General features: G+C 55.8%; 1 protein-coding gene across 1 annotated transcript; it reads right to left on the reverse strand.

Annotated features, from left to right (window-relative positions):
* Nucleotides 1-677: 677 nt before the first annotated feature.
* COL1A1 (collagen type I alpha 1 chain) lies at nt 678-25,923 on the reverse strand. The gene is given in 59 exon segments (XM_030541542.1): nt 678-790; nt 793-852; nt 855-894; nt 1,577-1,819; nt 1,949-2,139; nt 2,349-2,378; nt 2,381-2,455; nt 2,458-2,481; nt 2,484-2,606; nt 2,609-2,624; nt 2,722-2,829; nt 3,784-3,837; nt 4,329-4,436; nt 4,570-4,623; nt 5,669-5,776; nt 5,889-5,942; nt 6,499-6,606; nt 7,229-7,336; nt 7,450-7,611; nt 8,080-8,133; nt 9,065-9,118; nt 9,207-9,314; nt 9,726-9,779; nt 9,874-9,927; nt 10,400-10,507; nt 11,240-11,347; nt 11,846-11,944; nt 12,057-12,079; nt 12,082-12,100; nt 13,037-13,090; nt 13,223-13,276; nt 13,384-13,437; nt 13,994-14,047; nt 14,564-14,662; nt 14,757-14,810; nt 15,147-15,245; nt 15,784-15,837; nt 16,346-16,453; nt 16,556-16,609; nt 17,070-17,168; nt 17,268-17,312; nt 17,399-17,497; nt 17,985-18,038; nt 18,368-18,412; nt 18,591-18,644; nt 18,959-19,003; nt 19,111-19,164; nt 19,733-19,786; nt 20,174-20,227; nt 20,552-20,605; nt 20,906-20,959; nt 21,433-21,477; nt 22,109-22,177; nt 22,278-22,370; nt 22,599-22,634; nt 22,744-22,769; nt 23,356-23,529; nt 23,532-23,549; nt 25,741-25,923. Coding segments are annotated over 59 exon segments (4,320 nt in total). The 5' UTR covers nt 25,817-25,923; the 3' UTR covers nt 678-749.
* Nucleotides 25,924-26,394: the final 471 nt, after the last annotated feature.

The raw sequence follows: 26,394 nt of genomic DNA on the forward strand, positions 1-26,394 counted from the left end.
CTAAGCGGATTTTATCTCCCAGCTGTCCTGCTAAAAGAGCTTTCTGCTTAAAAGTCAACACACCAAATGCCAGATCTTGGCTGTTTTCCACACGACTGGGTTTTGCTGAGGAAAACAATTACGACACCTGGATTTGAAGTTTTTCTCATATTTATTTCTTTTGCCAACTGAACAAATGAAAGGGAAAAAAATGGTACATTACACACGATTTTAAGTGCCTTCCTTTCAGTGGTATAAAATATATATATAGTAAAGACCCAGCAGGGAGAGGTCAGCTGTAGATTAATTTTGGTATTTTTTCCAACTCCAGGTTATAAAAAGATTTTGCATTGGCAGGAGAATAGGAGCAGGGGAGCAGGTTCTAAACCACTTGGACTAGCTTAGCATCGCTTTTGTTGCTGCAGAATTTTCAGAGCAGGTTGTTGTGCTTTGGGTGTTTTGGTAGGGTCGATTTTGGATGGTATTTTTGTTTTGATTGTGCAAGTAGTGGTCCCAAGATATTACTTTAAAAAAAATATAACCAAACCAACCCCAATCTGTCTTCAGGGATTAAAAAAAAAAAGAACCATGTCAAGCAAGTGGACCCACTTCCTTAATTTTTGAAAAGTCATTTATTTTTATTTTTTTGGTTTAATGCTTTTTTTTTTAATGGAAACAAAATAGTTTTAGAGATGATGGATAGAAAAAACACGAATTCAAGTCCATGTGAAATTGTCTCCTTTTTGACTGTTCCCGGGGGGAGCTCCGGTTTACAAGAAGCAGACGGGTCCGATGTCAATTCCGAATTCCGATCTGGCGCGCCAACGTCCATGAGGGCCACGTCAATGACGGGCAGGCGAGAGGTTTTCGTGTCTTGTATTCGATGACTGTCTTGCCCCAGGTGCCGGTGTGACTCTGTGGGGAAGGGACGGGGAAAAGGAGACGTTAGGGTCGCTGATAGAGCCACTCCTCCAGGCAGCAAAGCTGGCTGCAAGGAAATGTTGCCTGAGCATCAGAAACAGCGTTGCACAATGGGTGTCTAGTGATTAGAGCAGGCGGGGCCTGGGAATCACGGGGGAGGATAGCTCAGTGGTTTGAGCACTGGCCTGCTAAACCCAAGGCTGTGGGTTCAATCCTTGAGGGGGCGATTTGGGGATTGGTCCTGCTTTGAGCAGGGGGTTGGACTAGATGATCTCCTGAGGTCCCTTCCAACCCTAATAATCTGTGATTCTATGACTCCTGGGTTCTCTTCCCAGCTTTCAGGTTAGAGAGGGCCCTGGGAATCAGAACTCCTGGGTTCTTTTCCCAGCTCTCAGAGGGTTGCAGGGGACCCTGGGAATCAGGACTCCTGGGTTCTGTTGCTGGCTCTGATACTGACTCACAAGGGCAAGTCACCTTCCTGAGCCACCATATACGAGCCTGTACCAGCCCCGGGGACTTACGCAGGTTGCAGAGAACTCTGCCAGTCATGTCCAGGGCTGGAGAGACTGATTCTGACGCTCTGCCTCACCCTCTCTGCCCTCTCATCACAAGGGCCTGGGGAAGGCATGGGTGCACCAGCTCCCGCTTGCAGAGCCAAAGGCAGTGGGACACTCACTGTGCATCCATCCTCGGTGACTCCATAGGTGAAGCGGCTGTTGCCCTCTGCTCTGATCTCGATCTCGTTGGAGCCCTGGAGGAGCAGAGCCTTCTTCAGGTTGCCAGTCTCCTGGTCCATGTAGGCCACGCTGTTCTTGCAGTGGTAGGTGATGTTCTGGGAGGCCTCAGTGGACATCAGGCGCAGGAAGGTCAGTTGGATGGCAACGTCAGCTGGGTTGGATCCCTCGCCACCATATTCGAACTGCAGAGGAGACAGAGACCCCCGACAGGAAAGCAATGTTAGTCCTCAGGTCTTTTTCCCCATTCCGAGTCTCCAGATCCAGCCCTTTCGCTTCCCACCCATCCCGCCTCACCAGTCCCCTAAGCTGACCTGGAAGCCATCGCTCATTGTCTCGCCGAACCAGACGTGCTTCTTCTCCTTGGGGTTCTTGCTGACGTACCAGTTCTTCTGGGCAGTGTTAGCCTGGGTTGGGTAGACGCAAGTCTCGCCAGTCTCCATGTTACAGTAGACCTTGATGGCATCCAAGTTGCAGCCTTGGTTGGGGTCAATCCAGTACTCGCCTGGCGGGGAGAGGAGAAGGACGAGTGAATGGGTGAAGAAAGAAAGAAAGAAAGTGATGGAGGAAGAAAAGAAGGAAGGAAGGAATTCAGTAATAATGGAGGAGGCGTGAGTTAGTGAGGGTGGCTAAAGGCAGGACAAGAGGAGCAAGACAGGCCGCTAAGAGAGGAGCTCAGTGACGATGTGCCCAGGATGAGGCTGGGAAGCTCACCGCTCTTCCAGTCGTTGTGGCACATCTTCAGTCGCGGCAGGTGCGGGCTGGGTTCTTCCTGGTGCCCTCGGGGCTGCGGATGTTCTCGATCTGCAGGCTCAGGCTCTAAGGGTGGTGTCCACCTCCAGGTCCGGTCACGCATCACGTTGGCGTCATCAGCCGGGTAGCGGCTGTCGGTGTGGGCCTTCTCCTGAGGAGGCTGGGGCAGGAAGCTGAAGTCGAAACCGCCGCTAGGTGGGCCTGGGGGACCTGGGGGTCCGGAGGTCCGGGGGGACCCTGTTGGAGAAGGAGAGCAGCGAGTTGAAGGCAGGAAGCCCTTTCACCCAGATGCCAGCAGATCCCAACCGCCCAAGCCCCAGGGAGGGGTACGTACAGCAGGACCGACATCTCCAGTGCGACCACGTGGACCTGGTGGGCCAATGGGGCCAGGGAGACCATTCAGACCATCTTTGCCAGGGGAACCAGCAGAGCCAGGGGGACCCTGTGTGGAAAAGGCAAACACAAAATGAGATTGGCAGGTTTTAGAAAGAGGAAAGTGGGGTGAAGGTGTGTCCATCTTGAAAGACAGACCAAGGGAGAACATGCCAACTCCCATCCTTTCAATCAAGACCCATCCCATCGCCCATCCTTCCACCCCTCTTATCTGTTCCATCCACCCAGCTCTCTCATCTAGCTTACCTCCCGCTATTCTTATCTGTCTCACGAATTAACAGAGCACCAGTGACCACAGGACCAAGGACAAAGCTCCACTGGAGATGCACTCAGATCCACTAACGTCACTGGAATACTCTGGGTTTGCCCAGGTCCAGCTGAGAACAGAACCAGACCCTGTCCTCGCCAATTGTCTGGGAAGCCCTCGGCACACAGGGAGTGCTGAGAACCTTACAATGACATCTCCTTATGGGTGCTGTGATACCTGCAGGAGGACTTCGATTTTAGGAGTCTCCTTATCCCCTGGATCATTTTTGTTCCCTTCCCAGCACCGCCTCTGCCCGGGAAAGGATTTTCTAAGGCTGACCCACACTGCGCAGGGCCTCTCTCATTAAGGCACCTCCCTGCTAAGGTGGAAGAGTAAAGGGTCAGTAGAAAGCAGCAGGCATCTATCCTGGGTTCCGTGTCTCCTTGATAGAAGAGTCTTACAAGAGTCTCTGCTGCATGCTCAGAGGCTACACGGATGGTTTTTTAAGCTACTGGCCACACTATGGTCCATATTCTGCCTTTGGCCGATATCTGTGCCACCCCAGCTCGGGGATCAGGCAGGATCTGACCTCTAAAAGGTGATGCCACCTGTTGTGTTGGACGCCAACTTGAAAACAGTGCTGATTATATCATTCATGAGCCCTGTGCCCCCAGCCCAGAATTTCCCAAGGCACCAGGTGTCTGCACCGGATGGGCTCATGAAAGCGGCTGTTGGCTTCACTGGGGAGGTACTTACTCTTGGACCAGCGGGACCGGAAGCTCCAGAAGGACCTTGTTCACCAGGAGAACCCTGCCCCAAACAGGAAAGCAAATGTCAGTTCTGCAACAACACTGGAGGCCCGTGAGGCCAGTGCAGAGGTGCTAATAAAACCGAAACGTCTATGAGAAACTCCCACTGGGATCCGATCAGCTAGGCTGCTCCAGTGGTGAAGCTCATGAGAGAGGGCCAACAACATGGCAGCTTTGGAGGTTCTAGGGGGCAGCTGTTGGCCTGTGGCCTAAGATCAAGGGGCTGAGGCAACAGCAGCAGGCCGGACGCCTGCCCTTCCCAGCCGCTGTGTGTGCGAGGGCAGTCATGAGCTGAAGGTCTAAGGGCAGCCTGAAACTGGGGCAGGCCAAGGCTTGCCCATCTCCTCATCAGGTGATGGCCTTCACTGGGATTCTCCCATGATTCTCTGGGGCAGTGAGGAAGAGGGTCCATAGTCTTCTCTCCAGAGACCTGCTATGGGCTTATCTCCAGGAGCCGGCTGTATCGGGGGAGCGGGAGGCAGCCATACTCACGGGAGGACCAGGTGGACCCTGGAGACCAGAGAATCCTCTGTGACCCTTCAAGCCTCTGTCACCGTGTTCACCAGTTTCACCTTTGTCACCGCGGGGACCTTGTGGGCCCTAGAAGAGGAAGCAAAGTCACCTCGCTGAGTGGCTGGGAAGGATACCACCCTGCCCATTGCTCAGCAATGTTACTGCCAAGGAAGTTGCTTTTTCATAGCAATAAAAAGTGGAATCTGAACCCATAACTTACAGAAGGACCACGAGCACCAGCAGGGCCAGCGGGGCCAGCGGGACCAGCAGGGCCCTAGGAAAGAAAAGAGAGAGAGAGAGGAAAAGATTAGGACATTCACTGGGTTCATTAGCATCCCCTTGTGTTCGTTTGTCTGCACTATTGCGGGGAGTGAGTCCTATTGGTTAGAGCAGGGCAGACTGGGAGTCAGGACTCCTGGGTTTCGTTTTCAGCTCTGAGAGGAGAGCGTAGTCTAATGGAGAGAGCTGGGGCGACTGGGAATCAGGACTCCTGGGTCCAAGGCCTGACTCTGAAAAGGAGAAGTGTCCAGTGATTAGAGCAGGCAACTGCTCTGCTTGATCCTGTCTTGATAACTAGGTTGATTATTTCATATCTCCCCAATTCTGTTCCTGGGGTCTATTCCCAGCTCTGGGGATGAGCATTGGCTGGGGGTTGGGGCAGGGGACTGGGAGCAGGATTCCTAGGGTCTGTTCCCAGCTCTGGGGATGAGCATTGGCTGGGGGGTTGGGGCAGGGGACTGTGAGCAGGACTCCTGGGGTCTGTTCCCAGTTCTGGGGATGAGCATTGGCTGGGGGTTAGGGCAGGGGACTGGGAGCAGGACTCCTGGGTTCTATTCCCAGCTCTTGGGATAAGCATTAGCTGGGGGTTGGGGCAGAGGACTGGGAGCAGGACTCCTGGGTTCTATTCCCAGCTCTAGGGATGAGCATTGGCTGGGGGTTGGGGCAGGGGACTGGGAACAGGACTCCTGGGGTCTGTTCCCAGCTCTGGGGATGAGCACTGGCTGAGGGTTTGGGCAGGGGACTGGGAGCAGGACGCCTGGGGTCTGTTCCTAGCGCAGGGGATGAGCATTGGCTCGGGGTTGGAACAGGGGACTGGGAGCAGGACTCCAGGGATCTGTTTCCAGTGCAGGGGATGAGCATTGGCTGGGGGTTGGGGCAGGGGACTGGGAGCAGGACTCCTGAGATCTGTTCCCAGCACAGGAGATGAGCATTAGCTGAGGGTTGGGGCAGGGGACTGGGAGCAGGACTCCCGGGTCTATTCCCAGCTCAGGCAGGGAGCGGGTTTTGTATTTGGGGGAATGTAAAGAAGCATCACTTACAGCCTCACCACGATCTCCATTCTTGCCAGCGGGACCAACAGGGCCGGGAGCACCAGGGGCACCGGGAGCACCAGGAGGACCAGCTGGGCCAGTCTCACCACGGTCACCCTATTTCCAGAGAGGACGAGGAGGGAGGGAAGCAAAGCACCCAGTTAACATTTGCCTGAAGTTCAACCCCCAGTCAAAGCCTCTTGCCATGATCCTTCGGGGTCGAACTCACCTTGGGACCAGCAGCTCCATCACGACCGGGAGCACCTTCAGAACCGGGAGAGCCCTGAGGACAAGCAAAGAGACCCAGCATTAGGCATGAGCAAGACAGAGAAGCCTTGGGTAGGAGACAACCAATGAGTGACGAATTAACCAGGGGACTAGCTGCGCTGAGGCATGGGAGAGCAGGAAGAGATGGGTGACGTCTAGAGATCAAAAGAGAAAGGCACCCACACGGCTTCCGTTTCTCTCTGGAACTGGCCCATTCCCTGATCCCTCCCATACTCAGCTCCTTTGGAACCCATCCCGTCCCGGGATCCCGGCTGTTCTCCCATCTCTCGGGCACTGTGCTCCAGCCATCGTGCCGTTGCTCACTGACACCAGCCCCTGCAGGAGGCTGGGGGTAAGGTCTGTCCTACCCTTCAATGCAGCAGAGCATTCTGAGTGTTGGCCCAGAGGCATGGAAAGGGTTTTCTCTCCTTGTCTTTGGTGCTGCTCCTGGTGATGGTGGTGGGTTCTGGAGCAACCAGGACATTAATCCACACTGGCTTTCAGCATTTCTTGGCTTTGTTGGTGTTTGGGCAAAGGAGAGTCCTAACAAGCCAAGCATGCTGGCAGCTCACCTCACGTCCAGCTTCACCAGGGGGTCCAGCCAAGCCAGGAGGTCCTACTGGGCCAGGAGGACCACGTTCGCCGGGGGAGCCAGATGGACCTTGTTTGCCAGGTTCGCCCTGGGGAGGAGCGAGAGAGAGACCAGCCCGGGTTAGAGAAGAGGGAGTGGTGTGGCTGAGACCGAAGAACCCACTCGTGACGGGAGAGGGCTTGAATCCCCTCCCACCACCACCAAATGACGACACACCCCTGTCCTAAACTGGATCCCAAACCCTAGGGCCTCAGAGTTTGGGGCTGGAGTTCTGGCTCCAGGCTCAGAGAGAGTTGGGGGCCAAGCAAGAAGGTCAGATCCGGGGGTGGTGAACTTCTGAGCACCCCTCAGCCTGGGAGGTTTGGCTCCACCATCCTCTTGTATAATAATGATAAGATCACAGGTCCCTCCCCACTATTCCTCCTCTCTTATCTCCTGGCCAGAGCAGCTCCCTGGACAAGGGGGAAGAGTCAAGGACTCCATTCCTTGCATGGAGAGCTCCCAATCACGCCAGCAGCGAAGCGTGCTCAGCTCCTGTCTCTCCAACCCCTTCCCTGCCCTGCGAATGCCAGGCGAAAGTCTGAGCCTCAGCGGCTGGGCCGTAAGATCCACTCCTGCTTGGATCCTTTTTGGGCAGGGGCAATGGGTTGAAGCCACAAGCCTCCTTTGAGGTCCGGCTTGAGGGCGTAGGGGTTCGACTTCATACTCACAGATGGGCCAGGGAGACCAGGGAAACCTCTCTCGCCTCTCTGTCCGGGAAGGCCGACGACACCACGCTGTCCAGCAATACCCTGTGGGCCTGGAGTACCAGGTGCACCCTGGAGGGGAGAGGGAGAACCTGGTTACAAACCCATCCATCCATCCTGCACTGGGGCACATGCTCCAATGACACCTGCCAAGGGGCCTGAGGTAGGACTGAACGGGTACTTACTGGGGCACCATCGGCACCAGGGGAGCCCTTCTCACCAGACGGTCCGGGTGGGCCAGCGGGGCCAGGTTCGCCAGTGCGGCCAGCGGGGCCAGTCTCACCACGGGGTCCCTTGGCACCTTCCTTTCCGCTGGGGCCTGGTGGGCCAGGGAGACCGATGTTTCCCTGGGAGAGAGCAGAGAGGTGAGGTCAGGCAGAGAAGCCCAAGACTTCGAGAGGCAAGCCCTCTCCAAGGGGCGCTAATTTCTGACGGTCAGGCCCCTCAAGCGGAGCGGGGAGAAGGCCTGGCTCCATGCTCCAGTGCCACCATGGGGCAGACAGAGCCACTGCTGGGCTGCAAGTGGTATCAGGCTACCTTGGAAGCTCTGCAGCAGGGCCTTGGCATTCTTCCTGCCAGCTCCACCACTCCTCACGCCCCTCACGGGTCCCATCTCCTGCCCATTTGGCTTCCAGGCTGCCTGCTCTTGATTCCAACCATCACCTATCGTCCTCAGCGGCTGGAGGCTGCCAGTCCCATGGCAGGTCCCCCCCACCAGCCTCTCCATCCCCACCCCTGGCAGCAGAACTCGGTGCCCAGTGCCATCGGCCCTCCCCTAGTGCTACCAGTAAGGGGATCAAAAAGGAGATACTCACAGAGGGGCCAGGGGGACCAACTCTTCCAGCAGCACCAGGGAAACCAGTAGCGCCCTGCACAAGGTGGGGAGAGAAGGCGTTAAGTCCCACGGCTCCGTTAGCCACGGATCTGTACTACGAGCACTGCCCAAAACGCGGCCATGCCCGTGGGCTGAGAGAGGCCTGCAGCTAAGGCTGAGAGTGAGAGTCATCATGGCAAGGTGGAAGGTCAAGATGCTGCCTGATCTGCCAGGTCATTCTTGCCCCTCAGGGTGAGACCCAGCCAGCTCCAGACAAAGAGACGTTCTCTGAAGTTCGGGTGGAATTTTAAGGCCCCGGGCATATAGCGTTCATGGCTAAAGGGTTGCTAGTTCAGGGAGCAGTTTCCCTCCATGCAGAGGTCCATGAAGGCACAGGACACTCGGGCAGGTGTATGGCGGGGACACGCTCTTTGAGCTGCACAAAGATAGCCATGTTCAAATAATCTGATCCATGCAGGAGGGGCATGCCTTCTATTGCACCTAGGGTCTGATTTTAATGCTGCAGCCAGAGGGAAGAGAAATATTTCTCGACCCAGGGAAGAAGCTGCTCCAACTCCCAGAGGGACAGGAGGAGGGTGGGTTTGGGTTTTTTTGGCATTTTGCAACAAACTCAGAAAGCAACCCCCTTTCCCAATCTGCCTCTTTCCCAGTGATGGGGGCAAAAAGCAGGCCCAGGGCAAAGGCCATGCTGGAATGGTGGATTCTCACACGCTGCGGGCAAGGGGGAATCAACCTTCAACCAATTTTGGTGGAAGAAGCCGAATCAAAAGGGGAGTGAAAACTGCCCCATGCAAAACAGAGAGAGATTCCATGAAGGAAACACCAGCTGTTTATTAGTCCCAGCTAGTCCGTAACCTGCCAGGAACTCGGGCATTTCCACTGTTGCTAAGAGAGGGATATTTTGCAAGGTGGCTCCCATCCCTGGCAGCCCAGAGGCTGAGCACAAAGGTGGAGGAAATACTCACTGGGGGTCCAGCGCTACCGCGAGCACCTTTGGGTCCGGGAGCACCAACAGCACCCTGCGGAAGAGGAAAGAGCAGGAGGTCAGAGGCGGGAACGGAACACTGGCCGAACGGGGAGGGATCAGAGCAGTGGAGAGTCACTTACAGCAGGGCCAGGAGCACCAGTGGGGCCAGCAGGGCCTGGGGGACCAGCATCACCCTTAGCACCAGCATCGCCAGTTTCACCTTTAGCACCAGGCTGGCCGTCAGCACCCTGTGGAGGAGAGCAGAGCGGAGGGTCAGGGGCAGCGTCCGTGCAGGGAGCTCACGGAGATGGGAGTGGAGGGTGATGGGGGAATGGTCCTTCACTGAACAAACATGGGCTGATGAGACTAGGCTGTTTCAATGGGGAAAGCTCCATCAAGCTCACATGGGAGCCAGAGGATCACAGGCCATAGGACTGGTCCTGTTCCCCACTGGAGGCCTGGTGTAGGACACCTCGTACACAGGAACAGCGTTCCCAGTATTGCAATGGTAGGTAGGATTGCTTCTGCCCCATAGCCCTGGGCTGCATGGGATTACCCCCACAGCCCACCCCACTGAATACCATCCTCCTGAGGGAGGTCTGGGTGAGGGGAGGAGTCACTGGGGCCAGTGAGGGCCATCTCTTAACCATCATACTTACAGGAGGACCAGCGAATCCAGCGGGACCAGGTGGGCCGGGCTCACCACGATCTCCCTGGAAGAGAAGGAAACGAGAGAGACGGGGTGAGCGAGGAGAGGGAGGGGTCGATCTTTGCCTCCGAAGCCAATCAGAGAGGAACGATACTTACAGGAGCACCACGAGCACCAGTGGGACCAGCGGGGCCAGAGGGACCAGCTTCACCCTGCACAAGGAGAGAAGAGGGATGAGGTCAAGGCTCGGGCCTAGCAGACCAGGGCTCTTTGGAAGTGCCTCTGGGGCGAGGCTGGCTAGCTCGAGGGTCACTCGTGATACACGGGGAGAGCAAGAAGTTGCCTCCTCTCTGGAAATGGGGGATAGGGATGCAGGACCCTCCTGGGCACTGCCCTGATTGGGCAGGCCGGGTCTGTAGGAAGCATTCCCAGGGGAAGCTGATGAAGCCCCATGCTCTCACTGGGAGGATCCAGAGGCACCTCTGCATCGAATAATGAGCTGGGGCCTTCCTCTCTGTCTCCCAGGAAACAGAAGCCGAGTCGAGAGCTGCTGGGCACAAATGGGACTGGCCTTTGCACCAGTGCCAGGGGCCCATGGCACCAGCTGAGGTGCCCGAAAGGCTAGGAGAGTCACTTCCCTGCACCTTCCAAGGGGACAGGGAAAGGGGGTGGGGCGATCCTTACCTTTTCACCAGGAGCACCAGCTGGGCCGGAAGGACCAATGGGGCCAGTCAGACCTCTTGGGCCATCTTTGCCGGGAGATCCATCAGCACCCTTGGGACCTGCATCACCCTGGGGAGAGAGGGCAAAGCAAGGTTACCTTCTGGTTACAGAGCACAGACCAGGGTGGGGGCTTGTGCCAGCTCTGGTGTGTGTGTGTTTATCTGCCCTGCACTGGAAGCCGTTCACACCAAGCATCCGGACCATTAGCCAGTCAGCTTGGCCAATGGAAAAAGACAGCGCAGTGCTGGCCATGTCCAAGCCATTCAAGTTGGTGGAGAAGACCTCTTCCAAGGGCGTAACTAGGCCTCGTGGAGCAGAGACCCCAGCAGCGCACCGGGCAAGAACCAGGGTACTTCGCTGGACTCCTGGAAAGACACACAGGGCAAGGCCCAGGAGTTCCTTGGTTTGGGCGGGGGGCTGGCTTTGGCCTAAAGCGACTGTCGGACGAGGGCATCTAGACCCTGAAGTGGCCCAGGCACCTGGCCTAGATTCTCCAAGAGCAGAGAGGAGAGGCAGAGGAGGTCAGGGCTGGAGCTGGAGCTGGAGCAGAGAGATGGAAGAGGAGCGGAGGGGGGCGAAATGGAAGGGAAAAGGGGACAGAAAGGCAAGGAAGGAGGGGGCACAGAGAGAGCTGGGGAAGAAGAGGGACACATGGAGGTGGAGAAGAGAGAAGCCGGGAAGAGTGGAGGGGGGAAAAGAGGCATAATAAGCTGAGCATGAGCAGGGAGATCTGAGGCATGCTCTCCATGGTGAAAACTGAGGGTCACTTCACTGGTAGGCCTTCAGGGGGCTCATACGTACTCTGTCACCCCTGGCACCAGGCAGACCAGCAGCACCACGTTCGCCGGGCATTCCCTGCAGACCGGGAGGACCTTGGTTTCCGGGAGCGCCAGGAGCGCCAGCATCACCCTAACACCCCACAAGGCAGAGCAGGGTGGGGGGGGAAGAGAGTCGGGATTAGAAACGGAGCTACGTCCTCATTCCCAGCAAAAGCCGCCCGCCTTCCAGAGACCCGCGACCCGTCCTCCATTCTCCAGTGCCAGGGCAGGCTGCCTCTGGAGCCAAGCAAGGCTAGGCCATGAGTGCTGCCCAGGCCAAACGGGGCCTTCTGCGCCTTGGGCAGAGAGAAGATCCTGCAGTGGTTGCAGGACTGGGGCTAACTCAACGGGGGAAGATGGAGTCCCCCCTTCCCGCTTTGTACCTGGTTCGAGGCAGCTGCTGGCTGGCTGGACACCAAGCCTCAGTCCCTTCCAAAGCAGGAGGAGTGTAGCCCATTGCCAATCCTATTCCAGTGCCTGCTTCCCCTGGACATGTCAGAGGCACTGATTTTCCCCTAGTTTCCCCTCCCATTTCTAGCGGAGTCTCCTTCACCCATCATGGAGGAGGAGGAGGGAGATAGGTACATACCTTAGCACCATCGTTACCAGGAGCACCGTTACCACCACGTGGGCCCTGTGGCCCGGGCGCGCCTTGGACACCACGCTCTCCGGGGAAACCTCTCTCACCCTAGAGGAGGGAGGAGAGAGAACCGAAATGGGTTACTGCGCCATCCTGAGGGGCAGCCGGCGAGAGAGACGGAAGAGTGAGAGATTGTTAGCAGAGAATGGGTCGCGACTACTCTTGCACCAGCTGGACCGGGGCACCGATGTCTCCGGGGGCACCCTGTCACGGGAGAGACAGAGAAGGCAGAATTAGAGCTGAGGGCTTGGAAAGGAGCATGCTACCTGCTGGAGAAGCCCAGATGTTGCCCCTGAACTGGCTGGGGGGAAGCAGTGAGCGGCCAGGAAGGGGGACATCTGCTCCAACCCCTCCATCACTAATCACCAAGCTCCATCCTCATGAGGGCCAGACTCTGTCTCTGCCTCTGTCTTTCCACCACTGGAATTTTGCATGACTCGTACCAGTTAGAGACAGGAGCGCTCTATGGTCCCAGAGCACCGAGTCTCCTCCCAAGCAAAGCCAGGGCCTGGTCTCACCCAACAGAGGATGCGTCAGTTGTTACATTGAAACTACATTTGCTCTTAGCCGAAAGGCTGGTCTTGGGCCCCCAGCCTGGATATCTGGGCTGAATACAGAGAGAATCCCAAGTGGTCAAACTGAGATCTGGATCCAGAGTTCAATGCCACCCCCCACCAGCCCCAGTTTACAGGTGCTCAGATCCAGGGCCTGGGCCCATGTCCACCCAAAAGGCTTTCGGAGAAGAGGTTGGAGGCCTGGAATGAAGGAGTTTCATAGTTGCTGTAGCATCTGAGATGAGTTCTGGGGCTTGGGGGGAGAAAGTCTGACAGCGGCCAAGGCCCTGTCTGGAGGCAGCTCTCCCCATTCATTCGCTAATGAGGAATCTGATAAGTTTCATAACTCTGGACGTACGTCCAGTGTTGGAGTAACATCTCCAGCTGGGGGTGGGAATGGGGCAGGAGCCCCAAGGAAGTGAGAATGGCCATGAAAGGTACTGATAAGGGGCAGGCAAGCGAGGGACTGGTAGTCAGGGGGCAGGATCTGTCATGGAGACACCTCTCCTTGGCTTCTGGCGCTAAGTGGAACTCTCCTCCTTCTTTCTGTAAATCCCACCCACCGCCGTGGTTTCTTGGCACTTACCTGCTCACCGGGCTTGCCAGATTCACCAGCTGGACCAGCGGGACCAGGCAGACCCTGGGAGGGGAAGAAAAAAACCCAAGAGTTGAGATTTCCTGGGGAAGGGGGGGGTGAAAAAATGGAACAAAATATGATTGATCAGGAGGGATTTCCCCTCTGTGATGGAGCCTTTAATTGAACACTCCTCACCTGGAATCCAGGAGCACCTGAAGGTCCTTGTTCACCTCTCTCTCCAGCGGGACCCTGAAAGAGGAGAGGAGAAAGTCAGGAGGAATCCAGTGGGGTTCAGAGCAGCACGCTCCCCAACAAGCCAACACAGAGGGCAGGGGCGAGAAAGGATTCATACTCACAGCTGCACCAGGAGGTCCCTGGGCACCAGCTTCACCATCTTTGCCAGGAGCACCCTGTGGAGAGAGGAGGAAGAGGTTAAAAAGAGCTCAGCTCAGACCCTGAATGAGTGTCAGATGGGAGCAGGGTATGAGCGTCAGGGAAGGTGTGGTGAGCCTACAAGGTTCAGAAGCAGAAAATCTCAGGGGGCTTCAAAAGTTGGCCTCATGGGTTACACCATTAACCTGTGGAACTCATTGCCACAAGGTATTAGTAACGGGGAGAAAAGGCCATAAGGGATAGAAACCCTCCCCCCAAAGTCCAGGGAATAAGCAATTCTGTGGCTTAGGAAGAACCAGCCACCATAGGCATGTCATCCCAATGCAGAAGTTTTTATATCTTCCACTGAATCCTGTGATGGTAGGCCAGAGCCCAGATATTAGCTAGACGGACCCTGGTCTGCTCTGCTGTGGAAAGCCCTATACTATATAGGTCTGTTTTACTGTTACGGTAAATTCTCTCTTTCTCATCTTGAAGAAAAGAGGCCTCGGGCTAGCAAACTCTCGGCTGGACCCAGCTCTGGCTGTGAGAGACAGATTGTTAGAGGCCATCAGTACCAAGAAAAATACGTACAACAGCGCCAGCGGGTCCGGGAATGCCTCTTTCACCGGGTTTTCCGGGCTCGCCCTGAGAAAGGGAATAAAATGGCTTCAGTGAAGGAACGCAGTACGCCCCGGGAACAAGCAGCGAGGGGATATCGGGGACAATTGGCTCTTGTATGGCCCTAGGATGCAGCCACAGGAGGGTATGAAAGGCGCCATGACAGGAAGCAGGCGGGGCTGGCCCTGTGGCAGTTCTATTGACGCTCTAGGTTGCCTCCCATGACCACCCCAGCTTTGTCTTTCCTCAGGGCCTGGTCATCTCCCCGCCCCATGGTGGGATGTCTTCTGGGCCACCTGTCTCTGCCAGCAGCTAACCCCTGAGGGAGAGGTTCCCAGAGTGCCTCCCCTCACATAATGCCCGTCTTTACAAAACGGTACCCAAATTGACCACTTATCCATTGTGTTCTGTTTGCAACCACTCCCGGGCGGCAGCCAGGGTGACAGGAAGTCCTGAAGGTGGCCATTTTGTCACGTCCCTATCACTGAGCTGGGCGACTCACCCCGAGGCGACAGTACAGGAAGGGAGCACGTTGATACTCACAGCAGCACCTTTAGGTCCAGGGAAACCCATGACACCAGCCTGACCTCTGGCACCGGGTGGGCCTGCGGGTCCGGGGCGACCATCTTGACCAGCGGGACCCTAGCATGGACGAAGCAAAGGCACTGTTCAGAGGAGGCCATTGCAAGCAAAGGGAGAGGAGGAGGAGGAAGGGCCTTGATAAACCACAACTTACAGTGGGGCCGGTCTTGCCATCGGGACCTGGGCTACCTGGGCTTCCAGTCAGACCCTGAAAAGAAAGAAGAGCTGGGTTAAGCCACCGGGCGTCCGGCCTCCTTTGCTGTGCGCGAGGGGTCAGAACAGGGTAGGATGTGGTGGGTGAGGGCGAGCAGCGCAGGCGATGGGTCGCTGCAGGGAGTGGATGTGGGATGGCCTAAAACGCCCGGTTGCTCGAAGCCAGCTGCACCCGCAGAGCGCTGGCGCCAGAAGAGGCCGGGGGAAGGATGTGGGCAGAGAGTTCACCTTGAGATGGCGCTTGGCAGAAATAGCAGCAAGTTGGGTGAGACTCCGCGGGCAGCCCCTCCATCCTGCTCAGAACCATTGCCCGGCTCTTCCACCTTCTTACCTTGGCGCCGGGCAGACCAGGCTCACCAGGACGTCCAGCTTCACCGGGGGATCCTTTGGGACCAGCAGGGCCAGGGGAGCCGCGTTCACCAGCGGGACCCTAGGGTGGGGAGGGAAGCAGGAGAGAGGTTATACGCTGAGGTAGAGACCTGGATCGCTTCTTCTCGCTGGCACGGCATAACGAGTCAGCAGGGACCCACCGTGTCACCTGACAGAGGAGGGTGACTAAACGGAGCCGAGTGGGCACTGGATGGGCACTGAAAGAGCTTTGCCAGGGCTGGCCACAAAGAAATCACTGGGCTATGCCATGGGATGAATAACCCTAGCGAAAGGGCCATCCTAGCATATGTACCATGTGGAGACAAGCCAATTCCCACCCCCAAATCCAGAACATAGGGAGTAAAGAAAGGGGATGGGGCTAGGGAGTGGCTGATCCCACAGGGCAGAATGCACCACTCCCAGAAAGTCCCACTAACTCCCCCTTCCACAGGCTTTAGCTGCTCCCAAGCCCCTTGTAAAGGAGGCCCAGGTGGGAGCCTGCCTCCGAGGCCCTTGTGTATTTCAGTGTGATGGACATCTGAGCTGCTTCTGTCTCTCTCACATTAGGAGGGAGCAAACGGCGGGAGACTAGCACCTACCTTAGGACCAGAAATGCCATCAGAGCCAGGGAAACCACGGCTTCCAGGAGCACCCTGCAATGGGACACAAGAGAAACCAGTGAGGTAAATGCCCACTCAGCCGGCAAGTGAAACAGGGAGAAGATGGGAACGGAAAGGGAGCTTCACAGAACCCCCCATCCCAATTCCCGTCCCTTCCTGGGATTGCAGTGGGGAGGAACGGGCCCTACCTGCCAAACTTGGGGGTGAAAATTTCAGTGGGGTGGCGACTCCAGGCTTGGTTGGGTTTGGGATGGTGATGGGGCTGGATTTCATGTTCAGCTGATCTGGGTCTGACCTCCTCCCAGAACCAAGGCGTGTGCCAGGCTGGGATTTCAGGTCAGGCCCCTTATGGGATCTGGATTTGGATTTGGTTCTGGGTCCAGATCTGAATTTCTCATCCCAAGATTCAGGAGGTGCTTGGATCACTGGGAAGGTAGGTCGGGAGCCCTCTGTGTCTGAGAGATGGAGCTCCGGGTCTGACCAGAGGACCCAGCCCCATGCCAATGGGCATGATCTCCAGGGAAACACAGCTGCTACTTACACGTTCACCAGCAGGGCCGGGCAGACCAGCAGGGCCGGGCTCACCACGGGATCCTCTCTTGCCTTCTTCACCAGATGGACCAGGGGGGCCTTGGACACCAGCAGGACCCTAGAAAGCACAAGCAAGTCAAAGCGGTGAGTGTCTCCCTGTGGCTAGCAAACCAGACTGTGGGCAAAGCTTCTAGCAGGCCCCCGCGGGGCTGGTACTTACAGGTTCTCCCTTGGCACCAGTATCTCCCTTGTTGCCTGGAGCACCGGGTTCACCCTGAAGGTAGAAGGAAAGAGAAACGAATTCATATCAAATGTCTCCCTGGGTGAACAAGGGCTTAATGCTGCCTGCCATCTATGTTGCGCCCTCAACACCTTTTCAGCGCCAGAGGGAATGACAGACACAAAGGGCTCAGCCCCATGAAGGGACAGCGACCTTCAATATTCTGTAGGGGGAGGGGAACTGTGCTGGCTGTAACCCAGGTCAGAGGATCCCCATCCCAGGGCAGAGGGTGGAGCAGAGACATCTCCAGCAGAGGCAGGTGGCTGATAAGGAGGGAGATGCTGGTAGATGCAGAGCTGCAGAGGTGAATGCTCAGAGAAGGAGCCGAGGGAGGGGATGCATTGGGCACTGGGGTGCCAGGGGCAGAGATCAGTTCACAAAGCCTGGCGCCTCCCTGGAGGTGAAGAAGGCCAATCTAATTCAGCGGAGACAGGGAAGGAGGAAGGACACTTACGCTGTTACCCTTGGGACCAGGAGCACCGCTGGGACCCTGGGGTCCGGAGGGGCCACGAGCACCGGGGAAGCCGGGAGCGCCAGCGATGCCAGGAGCACCCTACGGGAGGCAGAACAGATGGTGAGGCAGCTGGGAAAACCTGGCTCCCGAGAACCGATCTGCTACAGAGGACGGAAGGAGGGGGAGATGGCTACTTACAGTTGCACCTTTGGCACCAGGCTGACCATCGCTACCAGGGTTGCCCTAGGAGAGAGAAGAGAGGGAGCGTTATCACCGGAGATGACAGGGCAACGGGCAAGAGGCAGGAGGGGTCGTGCAGTTCCACTCACAGCAGGGCCGGCAGCGCCAGCAGGGCCGGGGGCACCGGGCTCACCACGGGCGCCCTGTGGGCCTTCACCACCACGACCGCCTTGGGGACCAGTTTCACCCTAGAGGACAAGAGAGGAGAGAAAGACCGGTGAGCACAGTGACTGGGGAGACCCCCGCACACCCCGCGCTTCGCTGAAGCCATTTGCTCTCAGGCCTGACCGGGCTCTGACTGGAACTGAATGTCTTGCTGCACCAAGCCCTGGTGCTCCATCCCTCCAACCCACTTGCGGAGGGGGACTGACTGGGGCTCGCCATGTTTGCTCAGGGGCAGCTGCAAGGCCTTTGGAAATGACTGGATGCAACAATCATGCTGGTATCAGCTTAGCAGGGGGTAGGGTCGGCATAAGGCAGAGATGGACCCACAAGGCTCCTGACCCACAGTTTGGCGACGGTTATGGGGCCAGGCCATCTGGACAGTATATTTGAACTATGATGAAACCCCTAGTTGAAGGCTGGGATCACCTTCTACCCAAGCTGGCTGCGGGGAAAGATCCCACCGCAGCCATGGGGAAATGCCCCCCGGCGAAGAGGGGCTCATGTCCTTACCTTAGCACCAGCAGCGCCAGGGAAGCCAGGGGGGCCAGCTGGGCCAGTTGGACCCTAGGTGAGAAGGAAGCGGGTTAGAGAGTGATAGCAAGGAACCTCCGGGGCTGGCGGGTTCTCATCACTGCAGCCATCTTGGCCTTGGCCAGAGTTCTGGGCTGTGCTTTGACGTGGGTGGGAACAGAGGCCGGAGAGAGGAAACCTTCCCATCCAGGCACTGGCCAGTTCCTGAGCGGGGTTGTGCTGTTGCCACCCGTGGGGCTCAAGCCAGCAGAGCTCCAGGAGGGGAGCGACACGGAGGTCGTTGTGGCCAGTGTCCGTGTGGCCGCACCACCCAACAGCCAGGGCCCCGCGGCTGAACCATCTCATCTCAGAGCAATACTCACTGGGGGGCCAGCACCACCGGGAGCACCGTCGTTACCACGAGCACCCTGCCGGGAAGAGAGGAGAGTCGCACTGGTTACAGACAGGCTAGCCCAAGACCCAGAAGCCGCAAGAGGAGGAGCATGCTGCACATTGGAGCTATCCCAGCCGGCATGGCCCAGAGGGGAGCCACCGGGGGGATGCTTCAAGGTGCCCGCAGGCCAGCAGTGCAGCACTGATACTCACAGCAGGGCCAGATGGACCAGGGCGGCCTCTCTCGCCGGGAAGACCACGGGGCCCCTAGAAAGGAGGAGAGATGTGAGTTCATCTAGAGATGCCGTCGTCATCATCTGCACCCTGCCCTCTCCCCCAGATCTCCCTACCCTGGCCTACTCCTCACCCCCTGTGGGGCTTCATGCTGGAAAATCTGCCCCACTTTGTTCTCTAGTCCCTTGGAAAACCAAGCGCTCCGGAGAGCCAGCTCAACCCTCCCCACGACCCCTCTTCTTGCAGGTCCCTGCTGTTCTCATAAGCTCAACACCTGCCCCCCTCACCACCTCCTATCCAGACTCCTGCTATCAATGGGTAACAGGAAGGCATGACGAGCTACTCACTATTTGTCCAGGAGCTCCATTCTCACCAGGGCTACCAGGCTCACCCTAGAAGGAAGACAAAGCTGGAGTCAACGGTTGGTTCCCAAAGGGGACAAGGAAACTTTTCAAGGGAACGGAGAGGGCCAACGTGCCTTGTGGCAGAGGAACCTTACCTTGGGGCCAGCTGGACCAGTATCACCCTTAGCACCATCAAGACCACTGAAACCCTGGAGGGAAAGGGAAACAGAAACACATGTGTCCAGCGATGAGGGTCAGGAGAAGACACTGTCCTCCTAGGCGGAGGCATGACTGAAAATCATCTGGCTTTGCAATGGTCCCTCACAATGTGCATGGTGGGGTGGGGTGGGGTGGAAGGGTAAAGCCCCATCTGTTTGCCAGCTGTGTGGCATGAGAAGGGGGGAATTCCTCCAAATGGTGGTGAGGACAAGGGGCTCCATCAGACCACTCCTGGTAGAAAGGAACTTGCAGAATTGCCTTGCAATAAGGCCAGCTGAGGGCACTGTGATGCGAGCTCAGCTACTGCTTATGTTTCTGCCGGGGCCAAGCATTGGCCTGCTAAACCCAGGGCTGTGAGTTCAATCCTTGAGGGGGCCATTTAGGGAGCTGGAGCAAAAATCTGTCTGGGGATTAGTCCTGCTTTGAGCAGGGGGTTGGACGAGATGACCTCCTGAGGTCCCTTCCAACCCTGATATTCTATGGTTCTATCTTTGGGGTTGTACGGGTCCACCTTTCCTTTTCCTTTTCCAAGTGTAAAGAACTAGAGAATCAACTTACTCTGTGACCCTTCATGCCTGGCAGGCCAGCAGTTCCGGGAAGACCACGGGCACCCTGGGCAGAGGAAAAGACGATTTAGAGACAAGGACACCAGGGTCTCCCCACATCAAGCCAGTTACTGCCGAGGGGAACCCAGCGCCCCAGGCAAGGTTGGATAATTGGAGCATCCCTGGTCATGAGCATCTCTTGCTGTGACCATGACTCCTAGCCATTGACAGTGGTCAGCTTTAGCCAGGACCAGCTTGCTAGAGCCAACCGTCTTCCCCAGTGAATGGCAGTCACGTGAAGTAAGCTAAACCAGACAATGAGACCAAGAGGTTTCAGGCAGGTTTGCCCAGCCAGTGCTTTTCCAGCTGTGTCACAATGGTGATGCTGGTCAAAGGTAAAAACCCACCTGAACCCGAATGCCAAGGGGGGAACCAGACAAAAGGGGCATCTCACCTGGGGGCCGGGAGCACCACGTTCGCCAGGACGTCCAGGCTTTCCAGCTTCACCCTTGGAGAAGGAAGAAGAGATGGAGTCAGGTCAGTAGCCCACCCAGCTCGTTTGCAGTGACAACTAATCAGATGCTAAATGCACCAGGAAAGTGACCCAACTCTTCGCAAAACCCTGTCTGGGGAGAGTCCTATTTTCTTTTCTCTCGGTGTTTCATGGCATCATGGAAGCCAAAGGCTCACCTGGCTCCTGCAAGGAAGGCCATGTACCCAACAGGCTAAGCACAGCCATCAATATCTGGCTAGCAAGCAAGCCTATCCCCTACATTTGGGGGTGGAGTGGGGGATCTTCTCTAGGAGGACTTTGATTTTGAAGGACACTTACATCATCTCCGTTCTTGCCAGGTGGACCAGGTGGACCACGGGGACCTATGGGACCCTAGAAGAGGCAGAAGAAACATGTGTTAATATTCTGAGACCAGGCAAGACTTTCCCATTACCGCCCCTCCACTAGCCATTCACCCGACAGGCCTGGGACGGGTTCTTGGCTTGGCTAGAGAAATCCCATTCCCCGATGAAGTCTTTTCCGCAAAAGTAGGCCAGGATTTGCACCAGCTGCCCCCAAGTGGCAGAAGAGGGAAGGTGCAAGGAATAGTCCCAGGCTGGGGCCAGGAGGTTCAGTGTGCAGCCCGTCCTGTTATGAAAATGAAGAGCGAGAAGACGATTGACCATGACTTACAGAAGCTCCAGGCTCTCCAGGCTCACCGGGAGGACCTTGGAAACCTTGAGGACCCTAGAAGAGTAGGAGAAGACGGGTTAGAAAATGAACCTAACCGCACCCAGTTGCTCACGCATCAGTTCGATTTCCCTCCGCTGCTGGCAGCGGCTGCCTCGCACAGAGCATCTGTGTCTATCGCGGTGTGAGGTGTGTATCACCAACCACCAGGAGGGAGCCAAACCCACACTCCTCCCCTGCTCCAGGCAACTAGGGTGACCAAATGTCCCGATTTTATAGGGACAGTCCCGATTTTTGGGTCTTTTTCTTCTATAAGCTCCTATTACTCCCCCCTCCCTCCCGATTTTCACCCTTGCTGTCTGGTCACCCTACAGGCAACTTCCCGTCGCTTCTCTGAGAAGGTATCTGGGAGCTGAGGAGCCTGAAAATGCACTGCGGGTAGCTCTTTCCCAAAGAGGGAAGTTACAAGGCGCTGGCTGAGGGCTCAAATGGGCTATGTTTTCTTGACAGGGAAGATGCGAGGTACTTACAGGAGAACCGGGAGGGCCGGGGAGACCGCGGGGACCAGCTGGGCCCTGGAAATGAAGAAGAGAGAGAAAAGAATAAGTCAGATGTGGAGATGAGCTGGAGAAGCCGCCATGTTGCCCAGGCCCGGCCTCCCCTCCATCTCGGTTTTCAGTGACCTCCTCTTTTCCAACAGGCCACCCACAGCCGCCTGGCTCATGGCGGACTCTCCCTGGCACAGACCATTTCGCCTCTTGCTGATCTTTTACCACCCCTCCTCTCATGGACGGAGTCCCTGGTGACCCCCGGAGGTCCCAATCCATGGAGCCACCTGCCAAGATGCTCTACTTGGGGAAGAGAGCAGACCCCAGATCTCAAGTTGGCCTAGGATTAAGGCAAATTCATATATCCCTTGCCGATCCTGCATAACAGTGTCCAGGAAAACATCAGCCCCAACCAGCTGGTGGTCCTGTGCCAGCCCCCAGGAAGAGATCTCCCGCCCCCCTCCGCTCTGCCTGACTGATGCAGCTGGCCTTGTGTGTTCTAAAGCCAAGCTAGACCAAGCTAGCTCCTGTCTCTCCTGCTACGTAACTCCGACTCCACTTCCTCCCATCCTTTCTCCCTAACGTCTTCTCCTGTCTCAGTCCTGGCCCTCAGGCCAGCCCCTGCTCCAGCCCCTCGAGGGAGACGCTGGACGCTCACCATAGGGCCAGGCACGGACAGGCCGCCAATGGATTTCTCGTCATAGCCATACAGTTGAGGTGCGAAGTTCTGCAGGAGAAAGAAAGAAGGGAAAGCCGGTGTGAAAATACTGTGCTGCATTCATCCCGTGCCGGGGAAGAACTGAGCGAATGATTGGAACCCAACTCACTCCGCCAAGGCCTGGAGGTCCTGGGGGGCCTGGGGGGCCAGGAAGACCAGGCTGACCGGGAATGCCATCTCTACCAGGTAGGCCTGGGGGTCCCTGCAAAAGAAGAGGAGAGAACCCAGAGGTTAGTACTGCGGTAGCGTCATCCGGGCATGAGACAAGGCAGGGTAACTGGACTCGGTCGCCATTGTCCACAGTTCAAAAGTTTTCTGGACAATTTTCAAATTCTTTAACACGGCCATGGAAATCTTTCCCCCTCCCTCATCCCCATTTCCTGACCAAACTTCAGCGACCAATGGCCAAAGCATGGTTGGAGAGACCTACCCTGTCTCCTTTGGGGCCGCGTTCTCCTCTGGGGCCCTGGTGGGGAGAAGAAAGAGAGGTGTTTAGAGAATTAGCATGGAGAGAAAGACCCTTCAGAAAACAACAGGGAAAAGGTTTGTGGAGGAAGGCTGCGGAGTGTCATTACCTCTATTCCAGTGGCTTTTGGAGAGGCTGCAGAGAGAAGGACAAGAGATCATTTAAAAGAGTCAAGTAGTATGCTTCTCTAAAACCCATCCCCATGCTGCACCCTGCCCTGGTATAAATGACAGCAAAATGCACCCCTGTTGCTTAAGTAACACCTCCTTAAGTAACATGACTGGCAGAAAGATGCACAAATGTTCTATCTGCAAAAGACCTGCATGTCTCACTCACTGTCACCCTGACCGTGATGCATGCTAAGGAGAGCTCATAATTGTGTCCACCACAGCTTATGCTGGTCCCTGGGCACCTCCGCCAAGAAATAATCAGTCCCATTTGAAATGTCTCTTTAGAAAGAAATGCCCTAGAAGCTCAAAGGCGAGGAACAGGCTTGCTATGCCTTATCTGCGATGCCATAGCTAGGGGCTGTAGCTTCACCAGGGATGATGAAGCTAGCAGGTCTCCAAGCTAGGCTCTGCTGATGTCCTGGTCTCCAACCCCCTCCCTGTCTCTGCATGTGTAGTAGGAGCTGATTGTATCTGGTGCCAACATATTCTGGTGCTTAGCACCTTATATCAGGCTAGACAGACAGAGCATGCACACGAGTGTCAGTCAGTACCATCGGCGGCAGGGCAGGTAGGACAGCATTCTCCCTTCTCGATCTTGGCATTGGGGCAGTCTGAGACGTCGTCGCAGGTCACCTCATCGCACAGGACGTTCCCATTGTCGCACAAACAGATCTGGCAGGGTTCAGTTTTCCACACTTCTCCTTCGCTGTACGTTTCTCCGTTTATATGCAGCTTCCAGATGGAACTAGAGAGACAATGAGAAACGGGAGGGAGGGGGGGCGTCAGGAGCGAAAGAACTTGAATCAGGACCTGGCCCAGAAGCTGCAGGCGAGGAACCCCCAATCCAGGGACAAAGAGGCTGATTAGACTCAGTTCCTTTTTTATCCAAAGGCGTTTTTCTTTTCTGTCCAGTTCCCCCAACGTAGGCCTTTCCTGCCCGCCCCTCTTCTTCTGGAACCTTTATAAACTCATCTGCTTCTCATCAGCGCAGCTCCATGACATAGGAAACATGCCAACACGACAATAACTATTTCCAGTGTCTTTGGAATTTAAACAAAACCCGCAGCCAATTGTTACATCCAACTATAACCTCAGCTTGCTGGAGCCTAGGCCAAGCCAAATCAAAGTCTCCTAGAGGGAAGAGGGCTGGACTAGGAGGGGGGGGGGAGAAGGGAGGCAGGGATCCAGAGACAAGCTGTTCTGTGGAGGGGCAAGGCGGGGGAGTGAAATCTATTCTGTCTGTTGCTTGGGAAATGGGATCAAGTGAAAATGGTTTGAGTGGGAAGGCAAATGAGACCAGGGTGGGATATGGGCCGGGTTGTAATCAGATTCAGGATATGACACATTCAGGCAGGCAAGGTCTGGGAGGTGGCAGCGATGGATCAGACCCAGTAAAGCAGGAGGTGGCCTCAATAAAGAAAGCCCGTGATGGGGAAGAAAAGCAGGCCAGCTGTTTTTCTTAGCATGGAATTGCTTCCACGCCGGTTTCGGGTTTGGTAAAATCTCGGCGTCGTTCCCCCACCGCAGGGAGACAAACGGGATGAACCCTCCTCGCGTGTGAAATCCCATAGGGCGGGATCACGGCGGAGAGGCCAGATGTTTCTACTCTGTCATTCCCAACTTCTCATGTCTAATTTAAATTTTAAAAAAATGCTATTGCTGGCCGAGTCCCTGGGAGCCAGCGGTTTTGCAACAGGAAACTGCTGTGTTGACACCCGCGGGGTATGCAGTGGGGGTGCAGCCAGTCACTCCGCCTGTAGGTGGCAGGCCAAGGCTTGATAAATGCCTGCAGCAGGCTCTAATTAGGGATGTTACTCCTAGCATGGGGATGGGGGAAAGTTTGCTCAGCAAACCTGTTCCACAGTTGATCCCGGAAATATCGCCCCTTTGGTGAGCACTGTCCAGTCCCAGGGCTCCCAATGGGCCCCAGGGGTGGCGATGCAGTCCAGAGAGGGCTTTGCAGGAGCAAGGCCAGTGATGGCCACCAGAGGTCGCCATGGGACACACACCCCCCCACTCCCCCCCCCCCACACACACACCATGAAACTTCACAGCAGTAACATGCATCCAGTTCCTTAGCATCCAGGAGGTTTTGTCTGTGAAGTGATGTCTAGACTCCTGCGCTTCTAAAACATTTTCCTGATGAATCATCTGAGACTTTTCTAATTCTTTCCTGATGGCTTTTGCAGATCAGAAAACTCCAGCCCCCGGGCACGCTCCCCGCTCCCTTCGCTTTCCAAGGCACACAATGGCTTTTCCATAACTGGCTTCCCCCCCTCCCCAGCCAGCCTTAGTCTCCCTCCCATGACAACCCCTCCTAGAGGCTGATTGTGCTGCTCCCCCTCCCCACCAACTTGGCAAGGCATCTCACAGCTTCTAACTGATACAACTTGTCTGCACAGAACATAGTGAACACACCCAGTTCCCTTCTGCAGCTGGTTAACTTTGCTTGTGGAAGGGGATTTTTCCCCCCACCGAGCAGCTTCAGTGGGGGAAGAACGGACATCAACAAATACTTCATTTGTCCACTCCCACTTTTTGAGCCGCACATTCAATCCCCTTCTGACCTCACCCCCAACACACAATTCCAAAGGCTCTGTAAAGGTTGAGAAATTCTTGCCAGCATGCCCCATCCCATTTTAAGACACACAATCCTTTAAAAAAACAACCATTTCTCCCCATCTCCCTAACCTGATCTTGCAAATGCAGTTTCCTAACTAGAAAAGCATGCAAAATTCCCCCCCTAAACCCATTCAACTCATGCAAAAGCATAAAGTTTTGCAATCCCACTCGAGACTTTTTCTTTGCAGACCAGTCCAACTTTGCATCCCTCTTTGCTCTGAAGTGCTCCCCCCTGTGCATAGGGAAAACGGCTTAAACAGACAATGCATCTCTGCTTCTCGTACAGAAAGTTAGCGAGAAAGTTTTTGACTTACTGTCTTCTCCTTGGCCTTTGGTGAGTACAGTCGCTGCTATCAACAGCAGTAACCGAGAATCCACAAAGCTGAACATGTCTAAATATTAGACATGTAGACTCTTTGGGCCCCTTTGGTCTGTTTTAGAGTCCAGTCATACAGGGATGATCTGACTATGTAGTTCCAATCCAGACCCCAGCAGAAACCTCCTACTGACTTTCCAAGAGCCTAGGTTCCCTTTTTATATGATCCAGCATCCCAGAGAGGTGGGTCCCAACCTAGCTTGCCTCTCAGTGCAGAGGGGAGCCTGGACCAACCCCTCAGCCAATCAGAGGAGCTCAGCTAACATAGTCCCAGGCGGGGACACACATACATGCACACACACACACACACACCAAGTTGGGAGGCAATAGCCAACCCCCTTTCAGCCCAATCACAAGGGTACGGACTCATCTATGTAGACTTCCAAAAATCACTGGATCCTCTACATTGGCAGGGCAGGTTGTATGGACAGAAGGGATGTGCTGGGTTCTAGTGACACGGAAAAAGACTCGGAGGAAACCAGGGGAAAATTCTTTTGGGGCAGTAGCTCCCTTTGCTTTCGACAGGTTAAAAGGTTGGATGAGTGGTTTGTTAGGAACAATTCTGACCAGAGTGGAAACCCATTGCGTGGCA

The sequence above is a fragment of the Gopherus evgoodei genome, chromosome 23 (genome assembly GCF_007399415.2).
Source record: "Gopherus evgoodei ecotype Sinaloan lineage chromosome 23, rGopEvg1_v1.p, whole genome shotgun sequence".
NCBI classification, from domain to species: Eukaryota; Metazoa; Chordata; order Testudines; family Testudinidae; genus Gopherus; species Gopherus evgoodei.